This window comes from Temnothorax longispinosus, chromosome 7 (genome assembly GCF_030848805.1).
Source record: "Temnothorax longispinosus isolate EJ_2023e chromosome 7, Tlon_JGU_v1, whole genome shotgun sequence".
NCBI classification, from domain to species: Eukaryota; Metazoa; Arthropoda; class Insecta; order Hymenoptera; family Formicidae; genus Temnothorax; species Temnothorax longispinosus.
This window is the reverse complement of record NC_092364.1, coordinates 15,058,160-15,082,820: the sequence shown is the minus strand read 5'-3', so window position 1 is coordinate 15,082,820 and position 24,661 is coordinate 15,058,160. Positions and strand designations below refer to the sequence as shown.

The 24,661-nt window shown below is 38.2% G+C and overlaps 1 protein-coding gene across 4 annotated transcripts in view; it reads right to left on the bottom strand.

The window, feature by feature from the left end:
* The window catches only part of Glurib (Glutamate receptor IB), a 221,917-nt gene that overhangs the window by 87,804 nt on the left and 109,452 nt on the right, over positions 1-24,661 (bottom strand). For all 4 annotated transcript variants that reach the window (XM_071784019.1, XM_071784017.1, XM_071784018.1 and 1 more), the window contains exon 2: positions 17,379-17,531. In XM_071784019.1, the coding sequence (XP_071640120.1) occupies positions 17,379-17,531 (153 nt within the window). The remainder of the gene's footprint in view (positions 1-17,378; positions 17,532-24,661) is intronic.

Sequence of the window (24,661 nt, the reverse complement as noted above, 5' to 3'; positions counted from 1 at the left end):
CGTAAGCGCATATTAATTTAACGTTTACAATAACGGGGAAATAAATTATTTAAATAAAAAATTATGCAAAAATTTTTGTAGAGAAGAAAAAGAAAAAAAAGGGAAGAAGGTTTAGAGAGAAAAAGATGATTTTTTATGAACAAGAGCGATAACGTAATTAGCAGTATCAGAACTTTCTTAAATGCAGAACTTTCTAATGTTTTTTTTTTTAAATTAAATATTATCTGCCACTAGAGACATATTTCTACAAAATATCATAGCTCCCTTTTGTGTTCTGCTTAGCCAAAACCGGACCATAGAAATAGCATCCGGTTTATAGTTTGAGTGACATACTATGAAACCTCCGCATCAATTAACCACACCCACCGTCGTTAGCATAGAGGACCGCTGTACCGCTCATAAATTAACGAAACAATTAGCCTTAACGCGCCGTCGTCGGAATCTTATGAAAATGCAGGACAAAACGCTTCCCTGGTATCACACGACTTCCGCGGTATTCGCGTTACGATGGTCCCCTGCAAATTCCGCCCCCGGAAACGCTCGAGGGTGACGGGGGGGGAGGGAGGGCGAAACTGGCCGGGATTACCGGGCCGCGAATGACGACGGAAGGCTAAGGAGGGAGTATAAGAGGGAGAATTGCGGGTGTATGGGGGTGAGGGTCGAACATTAGAATTCATGCGGAGACATTTGCGGTCCGGCTCCTAACGACCGGGTGTAAAAAGCCGGTCGAAGCCGCGAAGTGGAAGGCAAAGCAGGTTGGATGAAGACAGTTAGACGGAGAGGAAAGGACGAAACTAATGGCAGGGGGCACGGTTATGCGGAATGAATAAAAAATGATGTGTTTGAAGGGAAGGAAAACGTGAGGGAAATGAGGGTATGCGCGTGAAATCACGTGCCCGTTACACTAGCAACGAATCGCCCGCAATCTCGTTATGGGTAGAAAGAGCGATTCCATCAAACTTCTTGTTCCTTTTTAGAGTCTTTTACCGTCTAACAATACCCAAATTTCATAATTAATATAATCGTCATTTATTAAAATCATATTTTATCAATTTCGCCATTGATTCAAAGAGGTTCTTTAATTTTGTTAATATATATGTGTTATGTATATACAAACTTATAATTTTCTAATCGTATAAACTAATAAGCACATAGATATATATTTATAAAAAAATTTCAATTAAAAAGAAATTAAATACTCGATCTAACAATAAGCAAAACTTGAGAGAAGAGATCAACATAGCCAATAACGAGCATAGTAAGGTTTCAATTTAAAATAAAACATAAAACTTAACAAGAATAAGAGAGAGAGGAAGTGGGTTTTGCCAATTTGGAGTGTTTCATTAATTTTGTATTTTTTAATGTAAGAAACATTAACGGTTTGATTGAAAACTAATTTTATTGAATTCTTAATTTACGGATTACCGGTGGTTAATTTGTTGGTCATTTCAAACAAAATATTTGATCTTATTTATATGTGCTCCCAAACGTTGAATAACGATGTAATATTAGTTGGATCTTTTTTGTTAATTTTTTTTAAATTATTTGTCAGATTAACTTTTCAATTTTATATTCTATGACAATGTGCTCGAGACTTTGCCGCAGGCCTTTATTTAATATACTCTCGTTTGCGCTTGTTCTGCTCTATTATTCTATTATATGATTTTAAGGAGGTATTCTAGTTTGAATGGTCGTAAAAAAGATATTTTTCAGGAATTTTTTGTAGGCAAATAAAAAAAGCAATTAACGTTAAACTTTGCATGTTCTTTTGGTCTTATTTTAAGCATATATTTTTATTTTCCAAGTAACATAAATGCTCTTCTTTTTTATGTTATATCTTGATCATTAAGAGTTTGCAATAAAAATACGCATATAACGGTGTAAATGATCCTAGCTGTTCTAGGTATCTGAAAAGAAAAAACCAAAAATTTTCTTATTCAGGAGAAGTGTGGTTATCGTCTGAACTAGAATAAACATTATACATTTATTAGTTTTTATTTTAATAAAAATACTAACAAAATTTTGAGGAAACCTATATTTTAAATAAAAAGGCTGCTAATTTGTCCATGCAGAATGGAAATTGGTTTAATTCTTATAGTTCAGACAATAGCCACACTTCTCCTGAATAAAAAAATTTTTGGTTTTTACTTTTCAGATCCCCAGAATAGCTAGAATCATTTACACCGTTATATGCATTTATTTTGCGTTTCAGGTACCTAGAACAGCTACATAATTATTTTAACAGCTACACATAATCACACCGTCCATATGCGTTTTCTTTGCGAGCTCTTAGTAACCAGGATATAACATTAAAAAGAAGAGCGTTTTTGTTACTTAAAAAATAAAAATATATTCTTAAAATAAGGCTTAAAAAACATGGAAAGTTTAACGTTAATCGTTTCTTTCATTTCCTTACAAAAATTCCCGAAAAATATATTTTTTACGACCTTTCAAACCAGAACTCCTTTAATCATCAGGATACATTGTAATTATTATCTTATTATACTTTTCTCCTTTTTCATTATTTAATTATATACCTTCTACTCTATTTTCATGTTATATTTTTATTACTGTAGAAGACAAACTGTAAGTAAAGTCGAACGTACAATGTTTTTTATCTTATTTTTGTAAATAAATTTGTGTTTTTTAAACTAACATCTTATTATGTTCGTTATTAGCCCCGATCTCCTTTTAAATTTTAATTACTTTTAAACTTTACTTTAACATCTTCACGCTATGTTAATAACAAAATAAACAAAATTGCAAATAATATTGAATTGATAAAAAAACTTCTTAATTATTAGAAGCCTTTATGTTTGAATAAAGCAACATAGTTAATAAAGTAAATATGGTAATAGCAGATAATAACATAAAAAAGATAGCTGATTATACAGACTAAATAAATAGTGTACCTAATGATTAATTAATACGGAAAATCAATGAAAATTGTGGGAGAGCGTGTAACCACATGTTGTGAGACACATTGAATATCTGCTCGACATCAACTTGGCTAATAGAGGACGTTTTAAAGATTTTATTTGTTAATAATTAATCAATAATATATTGCAATTGACACAACAGTCGTGAAAGTATTATAAATTACAATAATAAAAAAATGGTGTAGTATTAAAAGCATTAAAAATTATATGTAATAATGAAAAAAATGGTGACATAATATGAATAAAAGATTGCGAAGCTGAAGCGAAATAAAGTGAACAGATGAGTTGCAGTTTAAGCGCGTAGTTATATCACCAGAAAATTTTACGTGACGTGACTATACTATAAATAATTACCTTTTTTTTTAAATAAAAATACGTTATATTTAAAAATGACTCGTTTATTATTTTATATTTATTTTAATAATTATCTAGAGTTATTTTTTTAACTAACTCGCAAAATACTGTGCGCTAAATATGTGGAAAATTGAGAAGGGCGAAACGCGCTGAGTTGTATAAATTTACCGACACGCTGAATTCAATCTGACAAGCGTAGCATACAATAATATCATGTGCAATCACATTAATTATCACGAGCACGCGAAATCGGAAGGCAAAATTAGATATCAAAATGGGATTGAACTATAACCGGGGATTATTATTTCCACATTGCGTTTTCCAAAATTACATCCATTAATCAAGCGAGACGAGACGAGATTCTGGCGAGCGAGCAATTTTTCAGCGACGACTCTGCCACGCTGTAACCAAGATGTGTTTATTTGTGAATTGAAATTTAAAACGCCGGACTAAAACGGTGACGAAATATCCGTCAAAGTTTGGCAGAGAGATGAACGTGCACACGTATCGCCGCGATATTATTCACAACGAGGGCAAGTGTAGAAAACGAGGACAGCTGGAATATAATATGGGCGGTATCCAAGAAAGAGATGCAAATGTACCCATACCTATTTATCCGCGGAACGAACTCTGGACAGAAGTTGTACGAGGGGACGAGCGACGGATAGAAGTTATACGAGCTTGCGCCGAGTTAAGGACGGGCTTGAACTTTCCCTAGTCGGAATGCGTCTCGGCTTGGTCGCGAGAGCGCTCGAGCTCGTTAGGTATATCCGCACTCGTAAGTACCTACGATTGCATAGAATCCAAATAAGGATAGAGACTGAGAATACAATTGCAAAATCCCTGCTATTGTAGGATGTATTCTGCCTTTTCACGATATCTCCACGTCTTCCTTTGACGCCGATGGCACTCCATGGCTAATCCACCATATTGTCGAATTGTTATTCCCGCGTGGACTGTCATTTTTGCGAGAGAATACGATGGAGTAGGAAAATAATAAAATATCTCGCAAAAGTATTTTCGTGCATGTTTGTTAGTTTAATGAATATTAAAATTACATACAAAATGTTAGAATTTCGGATAGACCCGATATTATTAGAGTTATTATTATTCTAGTAGTCGTACAATTTTATATAATATATTTGAAGGCGAGTTTATAGTCTAATAAATATTAAAATATAAAATATTCAATAGTCTAATGAAAATATTGAAATATCCTAAATGTTAAAATTTTGAATAATCCTAGTATTATTATATAGCCATATAGTTTTAGTAATTCAATCAAAAAATGAATATTTTAGTAATTATACGGTTTCCATATAATATATTTGCGCACAAGTTAATAGTCCAACAAATATTAAAATATCCAAAATGTTATAGAATTTTGTATAGCCCTAATATAGTATTATTAGAGCAATTATTCTAATAGGCATATCATTGTTATGTAATATATATAAACTCTTCATAGTCTTTAATAATGTTGACTTCGCTGCATGCTCTAATAAACTATCCTGAAGTACGTCGAAGAGTTCTGACAAAAGAGCAGTAAGTGAAATTCGAGTCTCCCCGTCAGGGAAGCCGCGCTTTGTGCGAAACGCCTTCTAATTCTGGCGACAAGAGTTCCTACCGATCCCCCTTCCTGTTGCCGTAGCTATCCCGCCGTAATTAATGTACCACGGTACTCCTTCCATCGAAGAGAGGATCAATTTTAAGTTCAACAAACGAGCTTGTAACGTCGCAGACAGTGAAGCCGACCCTCGCCACTATCGTTAACTTTCGCACCGCGTTATAATCATAAATTGGCCAGTGAGATGGCAATATGCTGGATTATCGGTGATTAGCTGTGGAGCGTGCTACTTTTCCTCGATAGACCCTGAATCATCGGAAATCGCTTTCGGAAACGGTAACTTTCACGATTCTGAAGCTAATAATACTTCAAAGAATATATATTCTTTCACACAGGAGAATTTTACGGAACTTCTTGCTTAACTTATACATTTAAATAAAATAGAAATGCAATTGTATCAATATGTATGTCCATGTAATATATTTTAAAAATATTTCTAATATTTATTGTACTCATTAACATGTTAATATGTGTCGTTTATGATTATAATATATATATATATATTTCCTCTTTCCTAAATTTCGTTTCATGTTTCATCATTTTGCAGAATATTCAAGCGATTTACGTCTGTTTATCCGAGAAAATTCCGAGATATGATATTACAACACGGTTATATTCTCGAGAAGGAAACAGTACTATACTGCGTCAACCAAAGTTATTATGTCTGCTTTCCTCGTTGCTCCGAACGTTTCTCGTTGAAGTCGGCAGGCGAGCAAAGTACGGAGTATAATTCACTCCGTTTGATTTATTTTGTCCGATTTATCTTGTTTGCATGGCTTTTTTCTCTTGACTGAGCTGCTCGGCGCATAGCAATATCGCGAAAAAGATCGTTTCACGGGAATATCGGCGAACGTCAAACAACCTTTTCGGGTCTTAGAGTACGTTTTTCTGTACATTAATATCATAAATTATGGACGCTTACATCCCTTTCCGTTTCATCTTTTGACGAGTGTTTCGCGAAGATGCTAGGTCAGTGCACAGTTTTTAGAATAAAAACTGTCTTATATATGTTATAGTTGCCCTGTGCGATCAAATTCAATATATTATCGAGCATGGAAAATATATGTGCACCTGACACATGCATGTGTGCCTACTCTTGAATGAAATCACCTCCTATCACGCACTTTTCCGACAACTGACAAGCATTTTCATACTATTCAACACGAAGTTCTTGGTAAAGATACTCTCGAAGGGAAGAGCTTTCGGTGGAGAACGCTTCAGACAAGGAGAGAGAAAGAGTGAGAACTTTTTTCGCCGAAATTGAAAAGCTCATCGCTTAGCGGAATAAATGTCGATAAAAATCATTTCTCTTCATAGACCAGCGATCGACCTTTTTACGTCAACGCGTTCGATTCCTGAACTTCGCTTTAATCAGAACCGCGTGAGCTTTGCTCCTCAAAGACGTGCGCGACCACTTTTCGATCTGCCGATTATTAATACCGATGAAAATTGATCACCTGCTGGAGGCACTTTTCAATCATCAATATTAATTAGTCTGTAAAAAACTGCGCACAAATTAAGAAAGTTCAAGCGAGAAAGGAAGACGGAAAGGGAAGAACGAAGGAAGAAAGAGGAATGTGCCCTAGATGCCAAAGATTGTAGATACAAAATGCTGCTTCGTTTCTCCTCCAAATGTCACTTTAACTACCTGATGCAAGTCTGTATTTTGAACTCATCTTGATTGAACTTCGAATCCTTCCGACTATTTGCTCCTATTTGTTCGCGCGCGTGAAAAAGCCCGAACGAGTTGTCAGGGCTAATCAATGATTTCGTGTTCCTTTACGGAACGATCGGCAAACAATTATTCACCAGAGATGAAGATACGTTATCGAAGTTAGTAGAGTTCTTGCCGATCATTACGCACAACTGTCTTCCCAATTTTAACATCTCAATTTTATCGTCTTCAATCTTAAGTATCTACAGCACGTTCTAGAACTATCAGAGATTTGATAATGCCATAGAACTTTTTCTATACGTACAATACATACTTTTCATAAGATTACTATACTTCTTCGATGCTGCTATATATTTTTCAACTATCATGAAATACATATATATTTATATATAATATGTATATATATATTTTTTTTTCTAATCTATCATTAATTCATAAAGTTCACGGCGACGAGAAATGCCGTAACGCGCTTTTCAATTACTTTGGAGAACTTAATTATTCGTTTCGCCACGCCGATTACCTTCATTTAATCATCGACGTTTACAGCGCGGCGCGGCCTCGGCTGAGGGATTATCCTCCAGCCTCCGATAAGATACTTCCCGGCCGATTTTTCTTCGCTTCTGCACCCAATCTGCAGTTCTTATCGATTTCTTATTACTTAGGGAACGGTTCTCTCGTTTTCTGCCGGTCGTTTCTTGCCTCGCGTGACTTTCGATGGTGTCGGAACCCCGGGAGTGTCATTACTCGTTCCCACCGCCCGCCCGCGCCGCACCGCCTTCTTTTTCCCTTCGTAATCTTTGCCAAAGGTATTAAGATGGTATTTGCTGTTATCAAACGCGGTATAATAGAATGGTCCATTTTTAATCTTATCATTAATGTTACTACTAATATTACTTTTGTTGCATTATTATGTCGTTCTACTTTGATGCGTTACGTTGTATTACTCTTATGTGTCCGCTTTGTCAATAAATTTGCATGATTCTGATATCATGTATGCTAATTGTTACAATTAATTGGCATTATATTAATACCGTATATATAATATTCTTACGTACAGAAAATGTGCTTAAAATTCGCTAACATAAGCGAGAGTCAATTAAATTTGTTGTGTAATATCAGCCGCGTAGCCTTTGTCAGCGTTCCACATATTGCAAAATTAACAATAGTTTATTCTACCGCTGCGACTATCTGTGGAAATTAATTATTTTACGAGCTATAGAGAGAGTTGAATCATCAATTAATTAAGCATCGCTACTGAATTAAATTCATTTTCAAACGTGTAATTAATCGCACGCATTATACCGTAAATTGGCAAGTGTTGAGTTATCAATTATCAATCAACACGTCAAGTATTATTGCGTTTTGGGACAAGAAACAAGCGGGCGCACAACGAAGCGTTTCGAATATTTCGGGGAGCGCATAGAAGAGTTGATTCAAAATACGCGGCCAACAGGTTTGTGAAACGAGAGCGGTCTCGCGACGCGACACCGAGCAACAGAAAGAACAAGCGTTCGGAAATAATTCCTCGAAGGAGGCTGCGAAGGAGCGAGATTCTGCGGTGAGAACACGTCAGTCGCGAGATGGTTTGCCGCGAAAGTTTTAAATGGCCGGGGGACACAGCAAAGACTCGCCGCGTCTCCCAATCTAATTCGAAAGTTTTAAATCGAAAGCGTAATGACCTGGCGTTCGAGTCCTTCGCTGTTACTCGACATCCGGACGCGAACCACATCGTCCATGAGGGATTTCTATAGAAATGCGTACTCCGAACGAAATCAAGTCAGCAAACAACGGCGAAACAAAGCCCGTAATATTCACTTTCCACGAGCTAGGTAATTTACTAATTGAAATCCGATTGTTGTAATAATTTCCAACTCCCGATGATAGCGCGCACACAATTACGCGTGCTAGTATGTACATATAAAAAACAAATTGCATTTATCTTATAACTTGACGATAAGTCACTAATTTTATAGATTTGACATTTATGAAACGTAAGTATAGATATTTATATATGTATATAATGTATGCAACAAAGATATTCGTACATTTATGTTATTAGAATTTGTGCTGACAAATATAATACATAACAACTAAAACTATAAGACACATCATTGTTTTTCTCTTAATCCACACAATACATGTTTGGTGTACCTATAAAATACATATACTGTTGCACCCAAAATCTGTTGACTATTGTAAATATTCAAGTAAGTATTTGATAGTTATTACTTTTGTTACATAGAGTTCTTTGAAATTTTGTGTAATTTGCGCTGAAATATCCTCCACGTGGAATACTCTACAGTCTCGTAAATATATATTCGAACATTAAGGACTTAATTTACCTTGATGAGCTTCGATAACTGGGGTGCAAGAAATTAGATAAGATAAATCTCTAAGTGCCGGGTGACAGATGTGATATACGAGTGCAAAACTATGCCCGAGTCAATTTCAGCTAAAATTGGACCCGCGTCGGGCGGGTTCTCAAACTACAGAATAATATACGTTTGCATATTGCGTGTCTGCGCGGATAACTTTGAATGGGCCCTTAACCTGGACAGTCAAGCCACACCACGTCCTTTTCCGTGAGAAATGACAATCGGAAATGACGCGTTCTCAGCTACCCAGAAGCTTGTCTGCTCCCTCGGTGGGAACAAATAGCGTTTCCCCGCGAGTTTACGGAGTTTTCGTGATATCATCGTCACCAAGTAATAGTGTGGCTTAAACATTTTCCGTATATCTCGAAAACTAACGGCGCTAATTCCAGTTCGGTGTAATTTACGTGGCTACTTTGCTGTGATCCTCTAGATTGTCGCAGCCTTGATAATAAGATATCAAATATATTATTAATGCAAATGTTTTATAAACTTATAAATGAAAATTCTTTTCTTTGATTATTATTTATTATTCGATTGATTATAATTTTTACTATTAATGACAGCTTTATTGTGTTGATCACACAATGCGAGACGAATATATGTTATACAGAACATATACTCACAAGCATCACGTGTGAAACTGTCAATAAATGACAAGTGTTAAATCTCAAAAAACATGAGTTCTCATTTTTTTATACTTTTATTATTGGGTGACGAAATCGATATATTTTTCATTCCGCGTAGCGTGGTATTTTTTCACACAGAGCCCTTTTCACGCGTCTTCTATTCCTGCAGTATCCTCGGGTAACTCGGCAGTTTAAACCGCTTTTATGGTGAACGGTTTCCCGGCGATACTGTGTGAAAAATATTCTTCTGCATGAACAGGGGACTCCTCCGAGAGACATTACCATTACCACTCATCTGGTTACTTGAGAACCGGAGAATCTCCTCATCTGTCGTTGTCGTCAGACTAAGTTGCGGGGAATGAAACATTTCTGCGCCAGGTATATGTGTGTAATATATTCATTAAATAAGTAAAACGATAGAGATCTGTGAAAGTAGAACGCGGAATAAAACATGAAAAAAGATGAGGATTTTCGCGAGATTTGAAAATAAACCTGAACGTATAACGCGCGCAAAAGATTTTATCATTCGGTTATGCATATGATATTTACACATATATTAAATTAAAAATATCCCTTTCTCATGGATATTTAAATTCAATTTATGTATTATTGAATAAAATTTTCTGTAATAAATTCCATCACGCTTAAATTTGTTTATCGATAAGTACTTGTATTCATCAATGATTAAAACGCATAAATATTTTTCCATTTATTTTATAGAAGTAATCACTCATTGTTAAAACTTTTTAATATTTTATCATAAAAAATAGTATGAATATAAATTTAGCAATGCTTGCGGAATGTGGACTCATTGTCAGAGAGATTGTGCGTGCGTGCTATTTTGTGTGTGTGTGTGTGTGTGTAATGCAATTAAGTTAATGATGTTTGATTCAAGTTGTTAATTATGGAGTCCATACACCAAGGTTTAAAGATTACGTACATAAAGTTTACCGTAACTACGGGAGTGCCGTGGAAAGAAAGTTTTCCGCCGTGTTGGAACTTTCGCGGCATCCTGTTTGCATTTTATAATAAAGATACACTCCTCGCCGACAAGACGGCTTCTCATCGACTTCATCGTATTTGCCAAAGTAATGCATACTTTCGAATAGACCGCGCGGGAATTGAACACAGCATCGCACCCGATATCCCGTAAAACTCAACGGAAACGACGTCATGCGGCAAGAAGAAATGTTTTCTTCTTGAGCGACGCAATCGACGACATCGTTTAGGAATTCTTGAAATTGAGAATCTCACGTCGAACGATTTTAAGATACCTCCAAGTTTACCTCAGAATTTTGTAACAGAATATTCTCGCTCTTTAATCGGCTTTACATAACATTACGGATCTCATTTTTTAGAACGCTTGGTAAATTTTTTATTTGCCTTGGACGAATGGAGAACATTTTGATGATGAAAGCACGATTTAATTTTTATTTTTTTACAATGAAATACAGACATGTAAGAATATTTCCATATTTCTCTTTTTGACGTCTATCTTGACATAATCCTCAAAGGAATTGTATTGTGTTTTAGTTTAATCGTAACTACTGATTTTTCAAGATTTTTAATATAAGTAAAAATTATGAGGTTAGATTTGTTCTAATTATTTATGATATAATTAACAATCTATATCATAACAGAAATATTACTTCAAAAATAAAAAAGTTTTTGTAACACAATAATTTTATATATTAATGTGCTAATTGCATTTATAAAAATGTTAAAAAAGCGGGGACTTTTATTGCTACAATGGCTTTAATAATGTAGCAGTTAAAGTTTAAAAATTAATTGGATTAATAAAGGTCTTCATAAATCGTGCATTGTGCGAAAGATAACGATGGTTACAATGTTTACACGTTCACTAACGCAAACACAAGTCATGTATTATTATTTTTAAATAATTGTTACAATAAATATTTATCTGTTACATAAGAAATAAAACTACATTTAATCAACTTTACATTACTCCGCAAGTGTTCTTTTATTATCATAAAACTGCAGTTAAAAAGAATCTCTTATTATTGATAAATAATCCAGTATAATCATACGCACAATGCACGATTTATGAAGACTTTAGATTAATTCAATTAATTTTTAAACTTTTATTGCTACATTATTAAAGCCATTGTAGAATAAAAATCCCCGCTTTTTTAACATTTTTATAAATGCAATTAGCACATTAATATATAAAATTATTGTAAAGCGGGGACTTTTATTACTACAATGGCTTTAATAATGTAGCAATAAAAGTTTAAAAATTAATTGAATTGTGTAACACAATAATTTTATATATTAATGTGCTGATTGCAAAATATTAATGTGCTAATGTGTTACACAATAATTTTATATATTAATGTGCTAATTACATTTATAAAAATGTAAAAAAAGCGGGGACTCTTATATTATTACTACAATGTTAATAATGTAGCAGTAAAAATTTAAAAATTAATTGGATTAATAAAGGTCTTCATAAATCATGCATTGTGCGTATGATTATACCAGATTATTTATCAATAATAAAAGATTCTTTTTAACTGCAGTTTTGTGATAATTAAAAAATACTTTCGGAGTAATGTAAAGCTGATTAAATATAGTTTTATTTCTTATGTAATAGATAAATATTTATTGTAGCAATTATTTAAATTACATTTTAATTAGAATAATAATACATGACTTGTGTTTGCGTTAGTGAACGTGTAAACATTGTAACCATCGTTATCTTTCGTTCTCATCACTCATGTTCGCGCGAATCAATGTTTGCATTTGGATTTGCTATGCGGGTACATGATCGTGTGAATTTATCTTGTATCTGGTTTACGATAAAAAGATCAAAAATATTTTCGATGTCACGCTAAAAGAAAACTTTCAATTTTCAAGGTTTTAATTTTTATTCTGACTTATAATTTTGTTAATATCCCGACAATGTATATAGTTAAGTTTTCAAAAGATTTTCTGATACAAAAGTTATTGAGCTCATTATTAGTACCTACTATCGATGGAGTGCCTAAAAAGTACCCCTTTCCATAAAAAAAAAAAGTTTATTGTTTGCGTGAAAAGCGGATACTCAAAGTTAATCATCAAAGTACGTATCTCTACAATTTTGATAATGGTTTTCGAGAAAAACGTGGTAAACATTTTATCAGACTCTCACCTTGTATATTATTAAGAAAATCGTAACATATACTTGTTTTAATTTTTCACCTTTTTAGTGTATTAAGACTTATAAAATATGTTTGAGATAACAATGGGGCGTAAATGTAATCAGATCAAGAATGCAATTCAATGAATGATTGTTTTACGGATTTAATCAGACATATCTAATTTACCTCAAACATAATTATGAGCTTAGCTAACATAGGTTTGTATGTTTAGTGTAATGATTACAAATTCAATGTAATGAGAGATCGATATGTTATACATCGATTCATCGAGATCACTATCTCGCAATACATATATAGCTGATTATTATTCCACATCTACATTTTACGCGGTATTGAATAGCAAACACTGAAATAGACGTATGTTACACATGTAGGTACAAACCTCGTGATAACAACAGATTTCGTAACACAAAATTGTATTTTGAAGGATAATGTCCTACGTGTACCCCAAACTTGATTATTAACAGTTGGAATACTAATTTTAGAACATGAACAAATGTTATAAGATAAAATCTAATTCAACGTAGACGAATACTTCATAATTACTCTATCAACGCCTAAATCAACATGACGTAAATCAACGCGGCACTGGTATGTAGCTCATAAATGTGAACTGTAAATTTGTAATCGTCGTCGACTTTCGCCCACCTCGTCGACGACGGGACGGTGTTTGCCCCGGAATAAACCACGCGGGAATAGAACCCTGGGATTCATCTCGCGTCTGGTTCAGGATGCGAGAAGAAGGGCGCGAAAGCACGGAATAGGAGGCAAAGGCGAGCGAGGTGTGCGCGGAAGGGTATATAGGGAAAAAAGGCGGGAAATACCCTCGGGAGCCCTCGGCAGATTTATGCCGGCCCTGGCTGGCTGGTTGGCTCGCTGGCGCCCCGTATACGTTCATCCCTCTCTAGCCGTGGCGAGAGAATGAGGACGCGGGTGGCGGGAAGGTTATTCCCTCTCCTCTCTCTCTCTCCATCTTCCCGCCCCCGCAGGCCAAAGGATCTTGCAGGATATTATACGATATGCACCGAAAGTTGATAGATGGCTATTACGTTCCGCTAAGACGAGCGTACCACGCCACCGCGAAAATTTTCTCCCTCAGGATTCTCGGTTCTACCGTGTGATTTCTCAACGGAAAAAACTTCTCCCCCCCGCGTTTCGTCGCCGCCGTCCTCATGCCCGCAATAATTTTCGGTTCCCTCGATAGCGAGAGACCCTTCCCGAAAACCCGTTAGAAACCGACTTCCGCGCGCTAACGTTGGAGGGAACGTTATTGAAAAATATTAAGGAGCAGATTTATTTAACGATATATTCTTCCTTCCATATTTTAGATTTGACCCCGCGCATTCGTCCCAGTTTGTTTGATATATTCGTACCCGTTCCCGTTACGTACAATAAGAAATCATTAATGTCCCCGTGTCACAGTGTTTGTATTGACGGTTAAAAAGCGATTTTATATGGAACAGGAATATTCCGTCTTTCTGACTGGTGCCTGCTTTTATTCGACGCCTTTCCATTTTATCGGACTTCATACGTAATGCTCGACGAATATGAATGAAGTGTATTGAAATGAAAATACATGTGCCTGGCGCGTGGTAAAGGGAGAGACGGTCCAGTTCCATAATGATTTTCGCTGTCTGTTATTTCCTAGGCAAAGCTATACCCTCCGTCTGTATCTGTTTAAAATTGAATAAATGTTATGAAAAAGGCAAAAATGGGAGAGGTCTCTTTTACGATGATACTACATGATAAATTGTTTCTCTTTTTCTCATCGCGAGAGAGCTCTTTTCATCTTCTTCTATACTACAATGACATTTGCTATTCAGTAACCGCACACGTAATGGATAATTAATAACCCACCGATTCATCTAGTAAAATACCGAATGTATGAAATGTAAAATCTCTTTGGTTGCCCGCACATGGATTCTATCGGAGAAATTTTCGATATATTAATCCTAAATTTCTGTAATCTAATTATTATATCATTATTTTATAGATGTTATTACGTAATTAATGTATTCAAATTTTTGGGATTTTACTGTTTACGTATAATTAACGTATTTATTAACGTATTAAATTTTCGTGATTTTACTATTTTCGAACGACCACGGAGATATGACTCTCTATTAATACCGACAACGTTATTAGACCCCGAGAAAAATGGTGAAACTAAACTCTTTCTTCGTTAGTTTGCCAACAGCTTATATCGCTTTAGTGGACCAAAACATTAAGCGAAGCGCAACGCGGCAATAGATTTGCCGGGCAGAAAGCTGTGGGATTATAACAGGGTCTTCATCCGAGTGAACCGACCAACGTTAATACAATTAACGGAGCTTTGCTAAGCCGTTAACACGGCCTCCCTGTCCCTTGGACTTGGCCCAAATACTCGCATTGCCGCGACGAATCCACGATCAACCAGCTTCTCGGCGAGAATTCTGCTCACGAATTCTTGGGTTAATAGAATCGCAACGCTTCACCAACATTTTACATCATAAGCTATCGTAAACATACCCGAAGAATTTGTACAAATTAATTCTGCTCGAATTATTATTGTAAATGCAAAACTATGTAATAAATCTCATTTACTGCAATCTCCGCTTACAAAAATTGAATAATTCACGATACGCGATTAAAGATACTATTCTAATCTACTTCTAAATCTAGATCTAGAACGAATAATTAATCAACATAGAGCAATTATTAGTAAATTATAGTTTATATAGTTTATCTATCTATATTATAGTTTATCTATATCTGTTCATAATCAGAGAATAAATACATGCTAGTCTTGGATGAAATTTGAACGCGTCATCTCACGATTGTGAAATCTCTTTGTAGTACGGCGCAATAACTGCGATTTCGTCAATGATAGGAGACACCGATATCTTTGGCACCCGAGTGCCCTTTGTCCTTCTATCCGTTTACGGTTTAGAACGATTCCGGTCGACTTCAAAGCCAGAGACCGATGTAGCTCGATTGGACTGACGTTCCTTGGTTGAAAGCCGTCAAACGGTTTCACGGGTAAGCCGGTCGATCAGCTCTTTCAAATTTCGAATGTATGCGACAGGCGACAAAGCGAGAAACTACTATGGCTGCGTTCGAAAACTTTACTCGGATGCACACCGCGTCGTTTTATCTTTGTTATTCACTAAAAGTTGAACAAGGACAGAACGACGTTGGTGTGCATCCGAGTGAAGTTTTCGAACGCAGCCTATGAATTCCGGAGAGAAAAAATTGTTGATAATGCGGAGACAAACATCAATTTGTAGCAAAAACAAAATACGATACGTAATCAATGAAAGAGGTATCAAGAAAATAAGATGTGTTCACTTTTATCAAAATTATGTATAAATTATTATGTTTTATTTGTATTACACTGTGATGATTATTTCTCGGTTGATGTAAACAATTAGGTGATAATAGTATGTTGAGCGAGAAAAAAGATAAACTTAAGTATTCCGCAACGTTGCTGTCAAGAAAAATGTACGTTATATCTTCATTACAAGTGTGATAACTGTTATCGTGAAAATTCCACGCCTGCCGCTCCGGTGTAAATCAGGATAAGTGACATGTAATGGCTCTTTGGATAATTCCGGAACTTCTCACACCATTGAGTGCTGGGTGGCACCATTGAAACCAAAGCGAATGTCGAATCACGTAGTAACATAACAATGAGACAATTCCGCTAACTTAATCGCATGATTGAATGGAGTTTAATCACGAAATTGCGATTCGATAATCGACAAATCCGGGCTAAATCACAGATCCCGCAAAATTTCTATCGGAATTATCGAAAGAGATCTCACGGGTAATCGGTTTATCTTGGAAACTTTGGCGCATCTTTTAGGAGAGATCGCGAAAAAGAAGTAGCATTTTCGATTGACGTAAATCACTCCCGCAATCACGAAACTATATCGGTGTTAATCGATCGACCTTTGTCTGCTTCTAGCGCTTATTTCTTAGAAGCCAAGGATGTGCCGGTGCAAGAAAACGGTGTTCTCTTCTATCGTCCGCGCGCGTGCCTCATAGCGCGATAGGAAATGGAAGGGTTTCGCCTTCTAGGCAGCGAGATTAGTATCTGCGACGCTATAGAAACGAAACGTTACTTATTTCATATCCGACACGGGCCGCTGCGGTGCATTCAATGGCGCGGAGATGTCGCGCTTCCGGTACGTACGCGCCTCAGCATTGTTGATAAGTCACCGTGCCTGACACCGGTACAGATATCGCGAACAAAACGCGCGAAATCGATTTCCACCCTCGGGAGACAGAAACGAAATTCCGCGCGCTATGTTCCTACGGACGTTTCAGACACTTTAAATGTAGTCATGAAAAATTGTCGGTACAATCCGGAGGAATATTCGCGATGGAATTCGGATTCACTCGATTTCGAGTCGACTAGCGGGTCGTACGAGGCAACGCGCGATCGACATTTGAAGATGTCTATGAAATATTTAACGGCCTCTGTGAACGTCTACGATTCAGTTTTTCTTTTTCCGTCGAGTATGCCGTCGACGTGTGGGTATTTACAATTCTCGAAGAAGAATGCTGCACGCAGTATGTGATACGTGAGATAAATAACAATTTCATACAGAAAAAGTATATGTCTGTACTCTGTACTCACTGAGGCGGGACAGCTTGTAGGCATCCGCGGTATTAATTACATCCACGAAGGCTAGCAGTTCAAACTTGCGAATCGTAATGTTCTGATTGTGGTTCATCATCGCGAACTTGAAGGCGGATTGTACCTCGTCGGTGCCTTGCTCGAAAATGGCACCTGTAAATAGAAGATAACAAAATTAATTAAATACCATGCACATGTATGTATATGCAAGAATAAATAAAAAAAATTTAATATTATCAAAGGTTACTTTATTTGTTGAAGAATAGTATTCTAAGTGGGTAAGATAAATTAGGAAAAATTTATTGCAAAGTATAAATATTCGCATTAAATATGAGTTATTAGTTACGTATTAGATTTTAGGAAACGGAATTCGCGAGTTTAATAAATGTCGCGCGGAAACGCGATTATCCCGCCCGTCGTGAAATCGGATGTGATAATCCGACGCGACACCCTGTATCGGATGTCTGATGTGTGGCGCTCCGTTTACTACTGGCTCACATACGACGTGCAGTGATACAAGCCGGCGTCTGCTCAGGCAGCGTCTGCATACGGAGGCGGCTGTGTAATTACACCGATCCATTCGGCGTTAATAGTTGGTAATACGTACCAATATTAATGCTATCGCTCGTCATGTAATTTACCGTAAACCAAGCTACATGTGCCCGATAACCCGCCGAGTCTATTTCTCGAAGTTAATAAGGCTTGGCACGATTGTGTTACGTGTACAGATAACCGCCGAGTCAGACACGAAGTCAGAGCCCCTGTGGAAATGTTTGCGATACCCCCTGGTGAAAATATTGACGTCGTCACTGTAGAAATAATATGGCTACACGCATTTATCAAGCTATTTATTTCACGTCAAATGTATCGCATATTCCAGATGCTGCTGTCGATGAAGTGATCGATGATACGCTAACACGGTATGCGTCGTATAATCGAGTAACTGTCAGCGCTGAATACTGCACTTTGTGTCTTCGTTATTCCGAGCATCCGGCGTTACCATTAATATCTAGCTCGGGGAAAAGCTCGTCCCGCGGATTTTCGTCTATAAAATGTATATACTTCTCCAAGTTAGTTGCGAATGCAGAAAGAGAGCGAGAGCGCGAGACGACGAATAACGGGCAATCGTACGAATTGACAAACTTGTATCGAAATAATTTTCGTTACGACTTTCAAAAGTTGTAACGCCGAACGTCGCTGTGCCCGGGAGCTCTGTTCCCCCCCCCCCTCCCCCATCCTCGTCCGAGCAATGAGAGAACTTTTCACGCGGCGAATAAGATACGCTCCTGTTGTGTTACACGATATTATAGCGCACCTTTTCCCCTTTCATTTCTTTCCGCTTCCTGCCTCGCCTGTCTGCCTGCCTTGCCTGCCTGCCTGCTGTATGCCCGTCACACGTGGATTTTTCTTTGCTTTTATGAGAGCATCTAATTTCGCAGTTTTCGCGCCGCGCCTCGTGAAATATCGGTGGCAAGTTCGAAACAAAGTAGTATTACTATCCGCCCGGGATCCTGGCCGACGTAGTAAACTGAAAGTGGACAGGATATCATGCCGCAACGTCGCGCGACGTTATTTCATACTTTACAGGCGAACACAGAGAGATATTGCTTTACGCGTATAATCCGTGCAGTTATTAACTCTTCGGCATTGTATGTACATGGCGAACAATGCGCTGGATAAAGAATTATTCTCCCCCATCAAAATTACACTGTTAAACATGCAAACGATAAACGATAAATGTTTTTGTTCTTTGTCCTTTGTACCCATGATTGTGTCAAAATATAACTATAAAGTAGTTTACAATAGCTGTAAATTATTAATATTAATAATCAGCTTATTCTATTTACGCTTTATGCATCAGGTTTGAAAAATGCTCTATACGCGTACAATAAAATGATAAAGAGACGGCAGATATAATATTTGCCAAAGCTGAACGAAATATCTTTTATTAATCGTTCTTTCTGACACCGATACAATATAGTATTTCAATAAAAAATTGTTGCTATCAAATATTAAATATTGATCTCGCGCATAAAACGCCCCGGCTTTCGTATATTTCGTTGAATCCGTGTATAATCTTGTGAATGTTTTAAACGATCGTGCACGTGTCAAGATACACGCAGGGCGAGCCGTCGTTTTACGAGGCGCATAATTTTATTATCTCGCTGAACGTACAGAAATCCACGGGCGGAGATACCGCGCGCGCGGCAATCTGAGCCATTATGCTCTCGCTACACACGGGAAACCGCCGCAGAAAGAATCCTATTGTAATTCGGATGACACAGCACGATTATACCACAATAGCGTCGCTAATTTCACGTAATTGATATCCCAGAACCGCTTATAATTTGCTTCTAGCTACCCTTAATTCGCGGTTTACCTCTAACGGAATTTCTTGTCCCTTGAATATCCGACGAATATTTAAATCGTCGCGCACGAAATTATTGGACGGCGATAAAAGGAGATTATTATTGCACACGTGCGCTTAATAATTAGCATACATTGTAGGCGATTAACGCCTTTGAAGCGGTTTCATGCTGTTTGAGCGAGATAGAGATTAAGATTAAACCGAAAGACGTTCATCGCGCGTGATATGGTCAGCGTGATATCGGGCGTCTCGCTAATATCATTTGATTAAAATACTTGAAAGAGCGAGAAGAAGTGGGAAAGCCAGGGGACGAGCAGGAATTCGTGCTGTGTTTAATACGCTCTTTCGCTCGTTTCCCCCCGTACGTCCTCCCGCTTCCCACCACACGCACACCAACACGTCCTCTCGCCGCGCACCGATATTTGCTGAATATCTTCGTCGATATTAAAATTGTTTTACATCGCGAGCCGGCCCGGCCGTTCCGCTAATCAAGACAAAAATCGGCGTCAGCGAAAATACATCCCTCGTAACTAGATTGTAATTACAATAAAATTCGCAAAGCCGCATTGCCGCCAACATTGCATTAAGCTAATATTAATTAACCCGCTCTTCGTTTACTGTGTCAAAAGCGGTGGAAATTCTCGCGCAGCAAAAATTTTGCCGAATACGAAATAATCGCCGAATATGAAATACACGTATAGTGTGTTATATTTATGCTACAATTCAAGTATTTCGCAAATCTAGTACAGATGAGTAATAATTGATACACAATGCTATTGCTGTTGTTGTTTATAAATTGAAAAGAATAATATCCAAGTAATGTTCAACTTTTAGATTAAAGATGCACTCTCTTGTTAAACTCGTCGGCAACATGGATATTTGACGAGTTTTACCGATAAACCTATATCACACTGTGATATAGGTATTTATGATGCGTCTTAGGAAACTCGGCGAATATATTGGCTTTCGCTTAAATACGACGTACAAAACTTGGGCGGTAAATCACTGGCGTGGAGAGCGCGCTTATTACAGCCAGCAGAGTATTCTTATTACCGGCCGACGAGAGCTGGCGGATTAATTTAGATCGCAACCGTATAATTAAACGATGAATATTGCCGTTTGTTGTAAAACCGGAATACCGACCGCTAAAACTCGATTTCCCCGACGAGATCGCTTTATATGCAAAATATGGGGGCTATTAGTTCTCTTCTATGGACGCGCGCGTTAATGCATACCGGGCAAAAAGGCTCCGTTCAAATATTCCAGGTGTTCTTACACACGCGGGGACCGGGACGACGCCGACGTCTGCGGCGATATAAGTCCGGCGGGTATATGTAACCCTAGCCGTATAATACTACGGATAGGTACTTCCGTTTATCTCCGTGAGCGAATGGCGTACGACGACGAGGCGCAGAGTCGGGATAATAAAAGGCCAGAATTCCGGTGTTCTCGATTATCCCGACAATGTCTCTCTCTCTCTCTCTCTCTTTTTCTCTATTGTAATGCGTAGGCGTACGCACTGATGCATCGTGCACCTGATACACCGGTGCCTTTAGACATCGTTTTAAAGGTACCTGTGTTTATCTCCGCGCGCGTTGACAGGTGGAGCGCCGCCGCGCGTCTATTGATTGGTGCTTCCCCACCAGTGTCTCACACTCACATCGATTCCCTCTCTTCGTTACTCGTGCAGCAACCCAGCTGTACCCCTTCGCCCTAGCGTCGTTCCTCTCATCTTCCTCTTCCTTCTCTCTTCCTCATTCCCTCCGTCCTTCCTATCTCCTCTCTCGTCTCTTCTTCTTCTTCTTCTATCTCGTCCTCTCCTTTCGCCTCTCTCTCTCTCCCTCTCTCTCTCTTCATCGTTATTTTCGTCCTCTCGGTCTCTCCGCAGCTGTCTGCCTTCCTATCATTTCCCCCCTCCGCTTCATCGCCCCTGCAGCGTCCTTCGTTTTTCTCCATGTCGACCAATAATTCGCTCCCTTTTTATCCTTATTTTCTCTTTCGTTTCTCGCCCGCATACTCGAAAACCGCGGAATCTCCACTATTTCCCTCGTACGTATATACGCTCTCTCCTCCTTTCCCACTCGTCTTCCGAACTTCGACGCTTTCTTCCTCACCGTTCTCGTAGCGTCTATCAAAGCCACGGTCTCCAAGCCGATCGCGCTCCGTTCCTCCCTCTCCCTCTCTTGCACGCGTTCGAGATTTTTCCCGCTGTGTGCACGTCTTTTTCTCCCACTATTATTGTCGATTGAGCATTGCGTCGCAATTCGCAATGGCAGACTTTCCGCAGCTCCGCAACGGCAAATTCAATACTTAATAAGTATCGGAAAGTCTGATGATGAATGCTATTTATACCGGCATTGCCGGGTAAGATCGGTGAATGCGGTCTTGAAACGCGGACTGACAGTAGCTGTGGCACTCCATTATCCGCCATGTCTGACTCGTGACAGACTGTGACCACTGAGCCGGTCCGATTCAATTTGCAAGACTTAAAGATCTTCCGTCTCCCCAGGAAAGTAAATGCATTTGCATATTTTCTCAAGCCCGAGGGCGATCTCATTTTTAATAAGCGTCACAAGTGCAAAAACAAAATTACATTAAGAAATTTCTGTTGATGTGTTTGTGTACATGTAATTAACTGTCGGGCGAGATGATGGTTCATTCGAATCATACAAATTATGATGGATTAGCTACTATGGAAATTCCGCTGTGCATCCATTTTCATTGTACGTCACGCGGGTGTTGCGACCTTTCAACCCGGTTACTACTGTACTCGCGGGCTATTTCTCCCTCTACGCAATTAAAACGTTTCGCTGTTGGGAGCGTTCCGAGCTACGTGATTCCAGTCACGGCCGAAATTATATGGAGAAGCTGCAATTGTCGGTACACACAAGTGACTATTCGCGTGGTCCAAACAATGTAGAACTTGTGTACGACTTGTAACGATCACGATCGTTACGCGATTGTATCACTCAATGAGCGCGCAAACTTCGGCAGTTATATAACCGCGAGGACAATCAACGATTTAGATAACAAGTTTGTGAGTTAGTTTCGCGCGCAAAAAAAAAAGGGGATGATTCCCGTGCGTTAATGGTAATGCACGCGCGAACAAGTATCAGGAAATTGTACGACAATGTTTAATTTACGCGTTGTGCGCGCAATCGCATTCGCGCGTTTTCTACTCGAGCGAAATTGAAATTATTTTATCAGCGACGAATAGAATATCGATTGGTCGGCCACGCCGATTAAAGTTTTTTGTTCTCGCGCCAAACATGAGATGGGCAATATTCGGTGACGCGCCAACGCATACAAACCATGTCGCTAACCGAAAACTCGATTGCCGACCACGTCTGATCTTTGACTTGAAACCCTCGTCGGCATTACAAACTATTAAAACTTTCGTTAACTTCTCGTACGGAAGTTCAACCTTGTAATTGAATATTGGGAACATTGGGAACAATATAAACAGCCGAGTTGGCAGATCGAGCTTTGATGACGATCGTTAACCTAGAATCTTTAATTATAACAATATTCTCCCCCTTAAAGAGATATGCGTTCTAATTGTAATTCGTAAAAGAGTCTAAAGTTACCGGGATTTTTAAAATAATTTAACCAGTTTTTTTCAACAATTTTTAATTAATTTTTGACAAACTAGAACATACTCATCAATATTATTTGCAAGGTAGCTCTTTTTTTCTAGCAGTTGATATAAATAAAGCTACAAAAATAGAAATTTGTTTAAATTGATTTCTGTGAAAGATATATTTAAAATAACGTTTAGTTAACGATCGAGAACTCCGATAACTGGTTTGCAATTTCAATTATTTTTTAAACAATACATTCTATTTAAAGAATCAAATCAAATACAGTAAGTGATTCTTATTGCGAGATCATTCGATTGGCGTAGCTTTGCCCCGACGTATTTTGCTTCGAGCCTCGATTACTCATATCTATTGTTATCTGCGTTCTCTTATCGATGCCACCTGCACTGTTTATAACGCTATAGGCTCTTCTGTATTTATGATACGTTGAATCTCCGTGCCTCGATTTCAGCGTGTTCATCCCTGAATTATTTGGCAAGGATAATACAGTATATTTTCGCGATTATTCAGTGACCGCCGTAAGGTATCACTTGTTCTTATCTGGACTGTTATAGAGTAATGGTCTACGTGCGCCGTTACGATTGCATCGATTCCCGAAGTAAACGCAAATTTGCGGACTTGAAATCCCTGCCACCATCAGGTCAATAAAAACCGGCACGATATTTTATTTCAAAAACCTCCGTTTTTCCTTACAGTTGCAGCAGCAAAAATACGACACTACGGGGTACCCGGTACCCGGCACGTAAACGCGTTTGATAAAATATCAACCTTTTTACGGTACGCTTTGTTTAGAGATAAGCTTGCGGGCGGGCAAGGACGCGTCCGTACGCTTGTTAGCCGCGCGTTTTAAGCAAAATAATAATGTCGGTGGCCGTAATCCCCTGTCGTCCGACGTCCGAGAGCGCTGGAATGCATCGCGCTGGGTTCGCAGAGACGTTTCTGTAAGGTTATAGCTAGCTGCGCGCATTCCGCTCGGCAAACGCCACAGCTAATCACGAGTCAGCTCCCGCGACAAATCCAATTCAGCGACAATGACCTAACGAGGTAACTTGATTTACATCCATATCAGGTATCCTTCGAGGAGTCCGAAGGAGGAGCGAGTGACGGTGGACGGACCGCGCGGAGACATCATCTAGTCTCGCCCTTCTCGCCGAGTGATCCGATATTGTATCCCTTAAGATATTCTGGGGATTTAAATTAAGTTCTTATCCGCAGATATTGAATCCGCTTTATGTTAATACGGTACGCTTCCCGGCACCGAGCAGGCACGAGAGGGACCGCCGAGAAGAGAGATAGAGAGAGATAGGGAGAGAGAG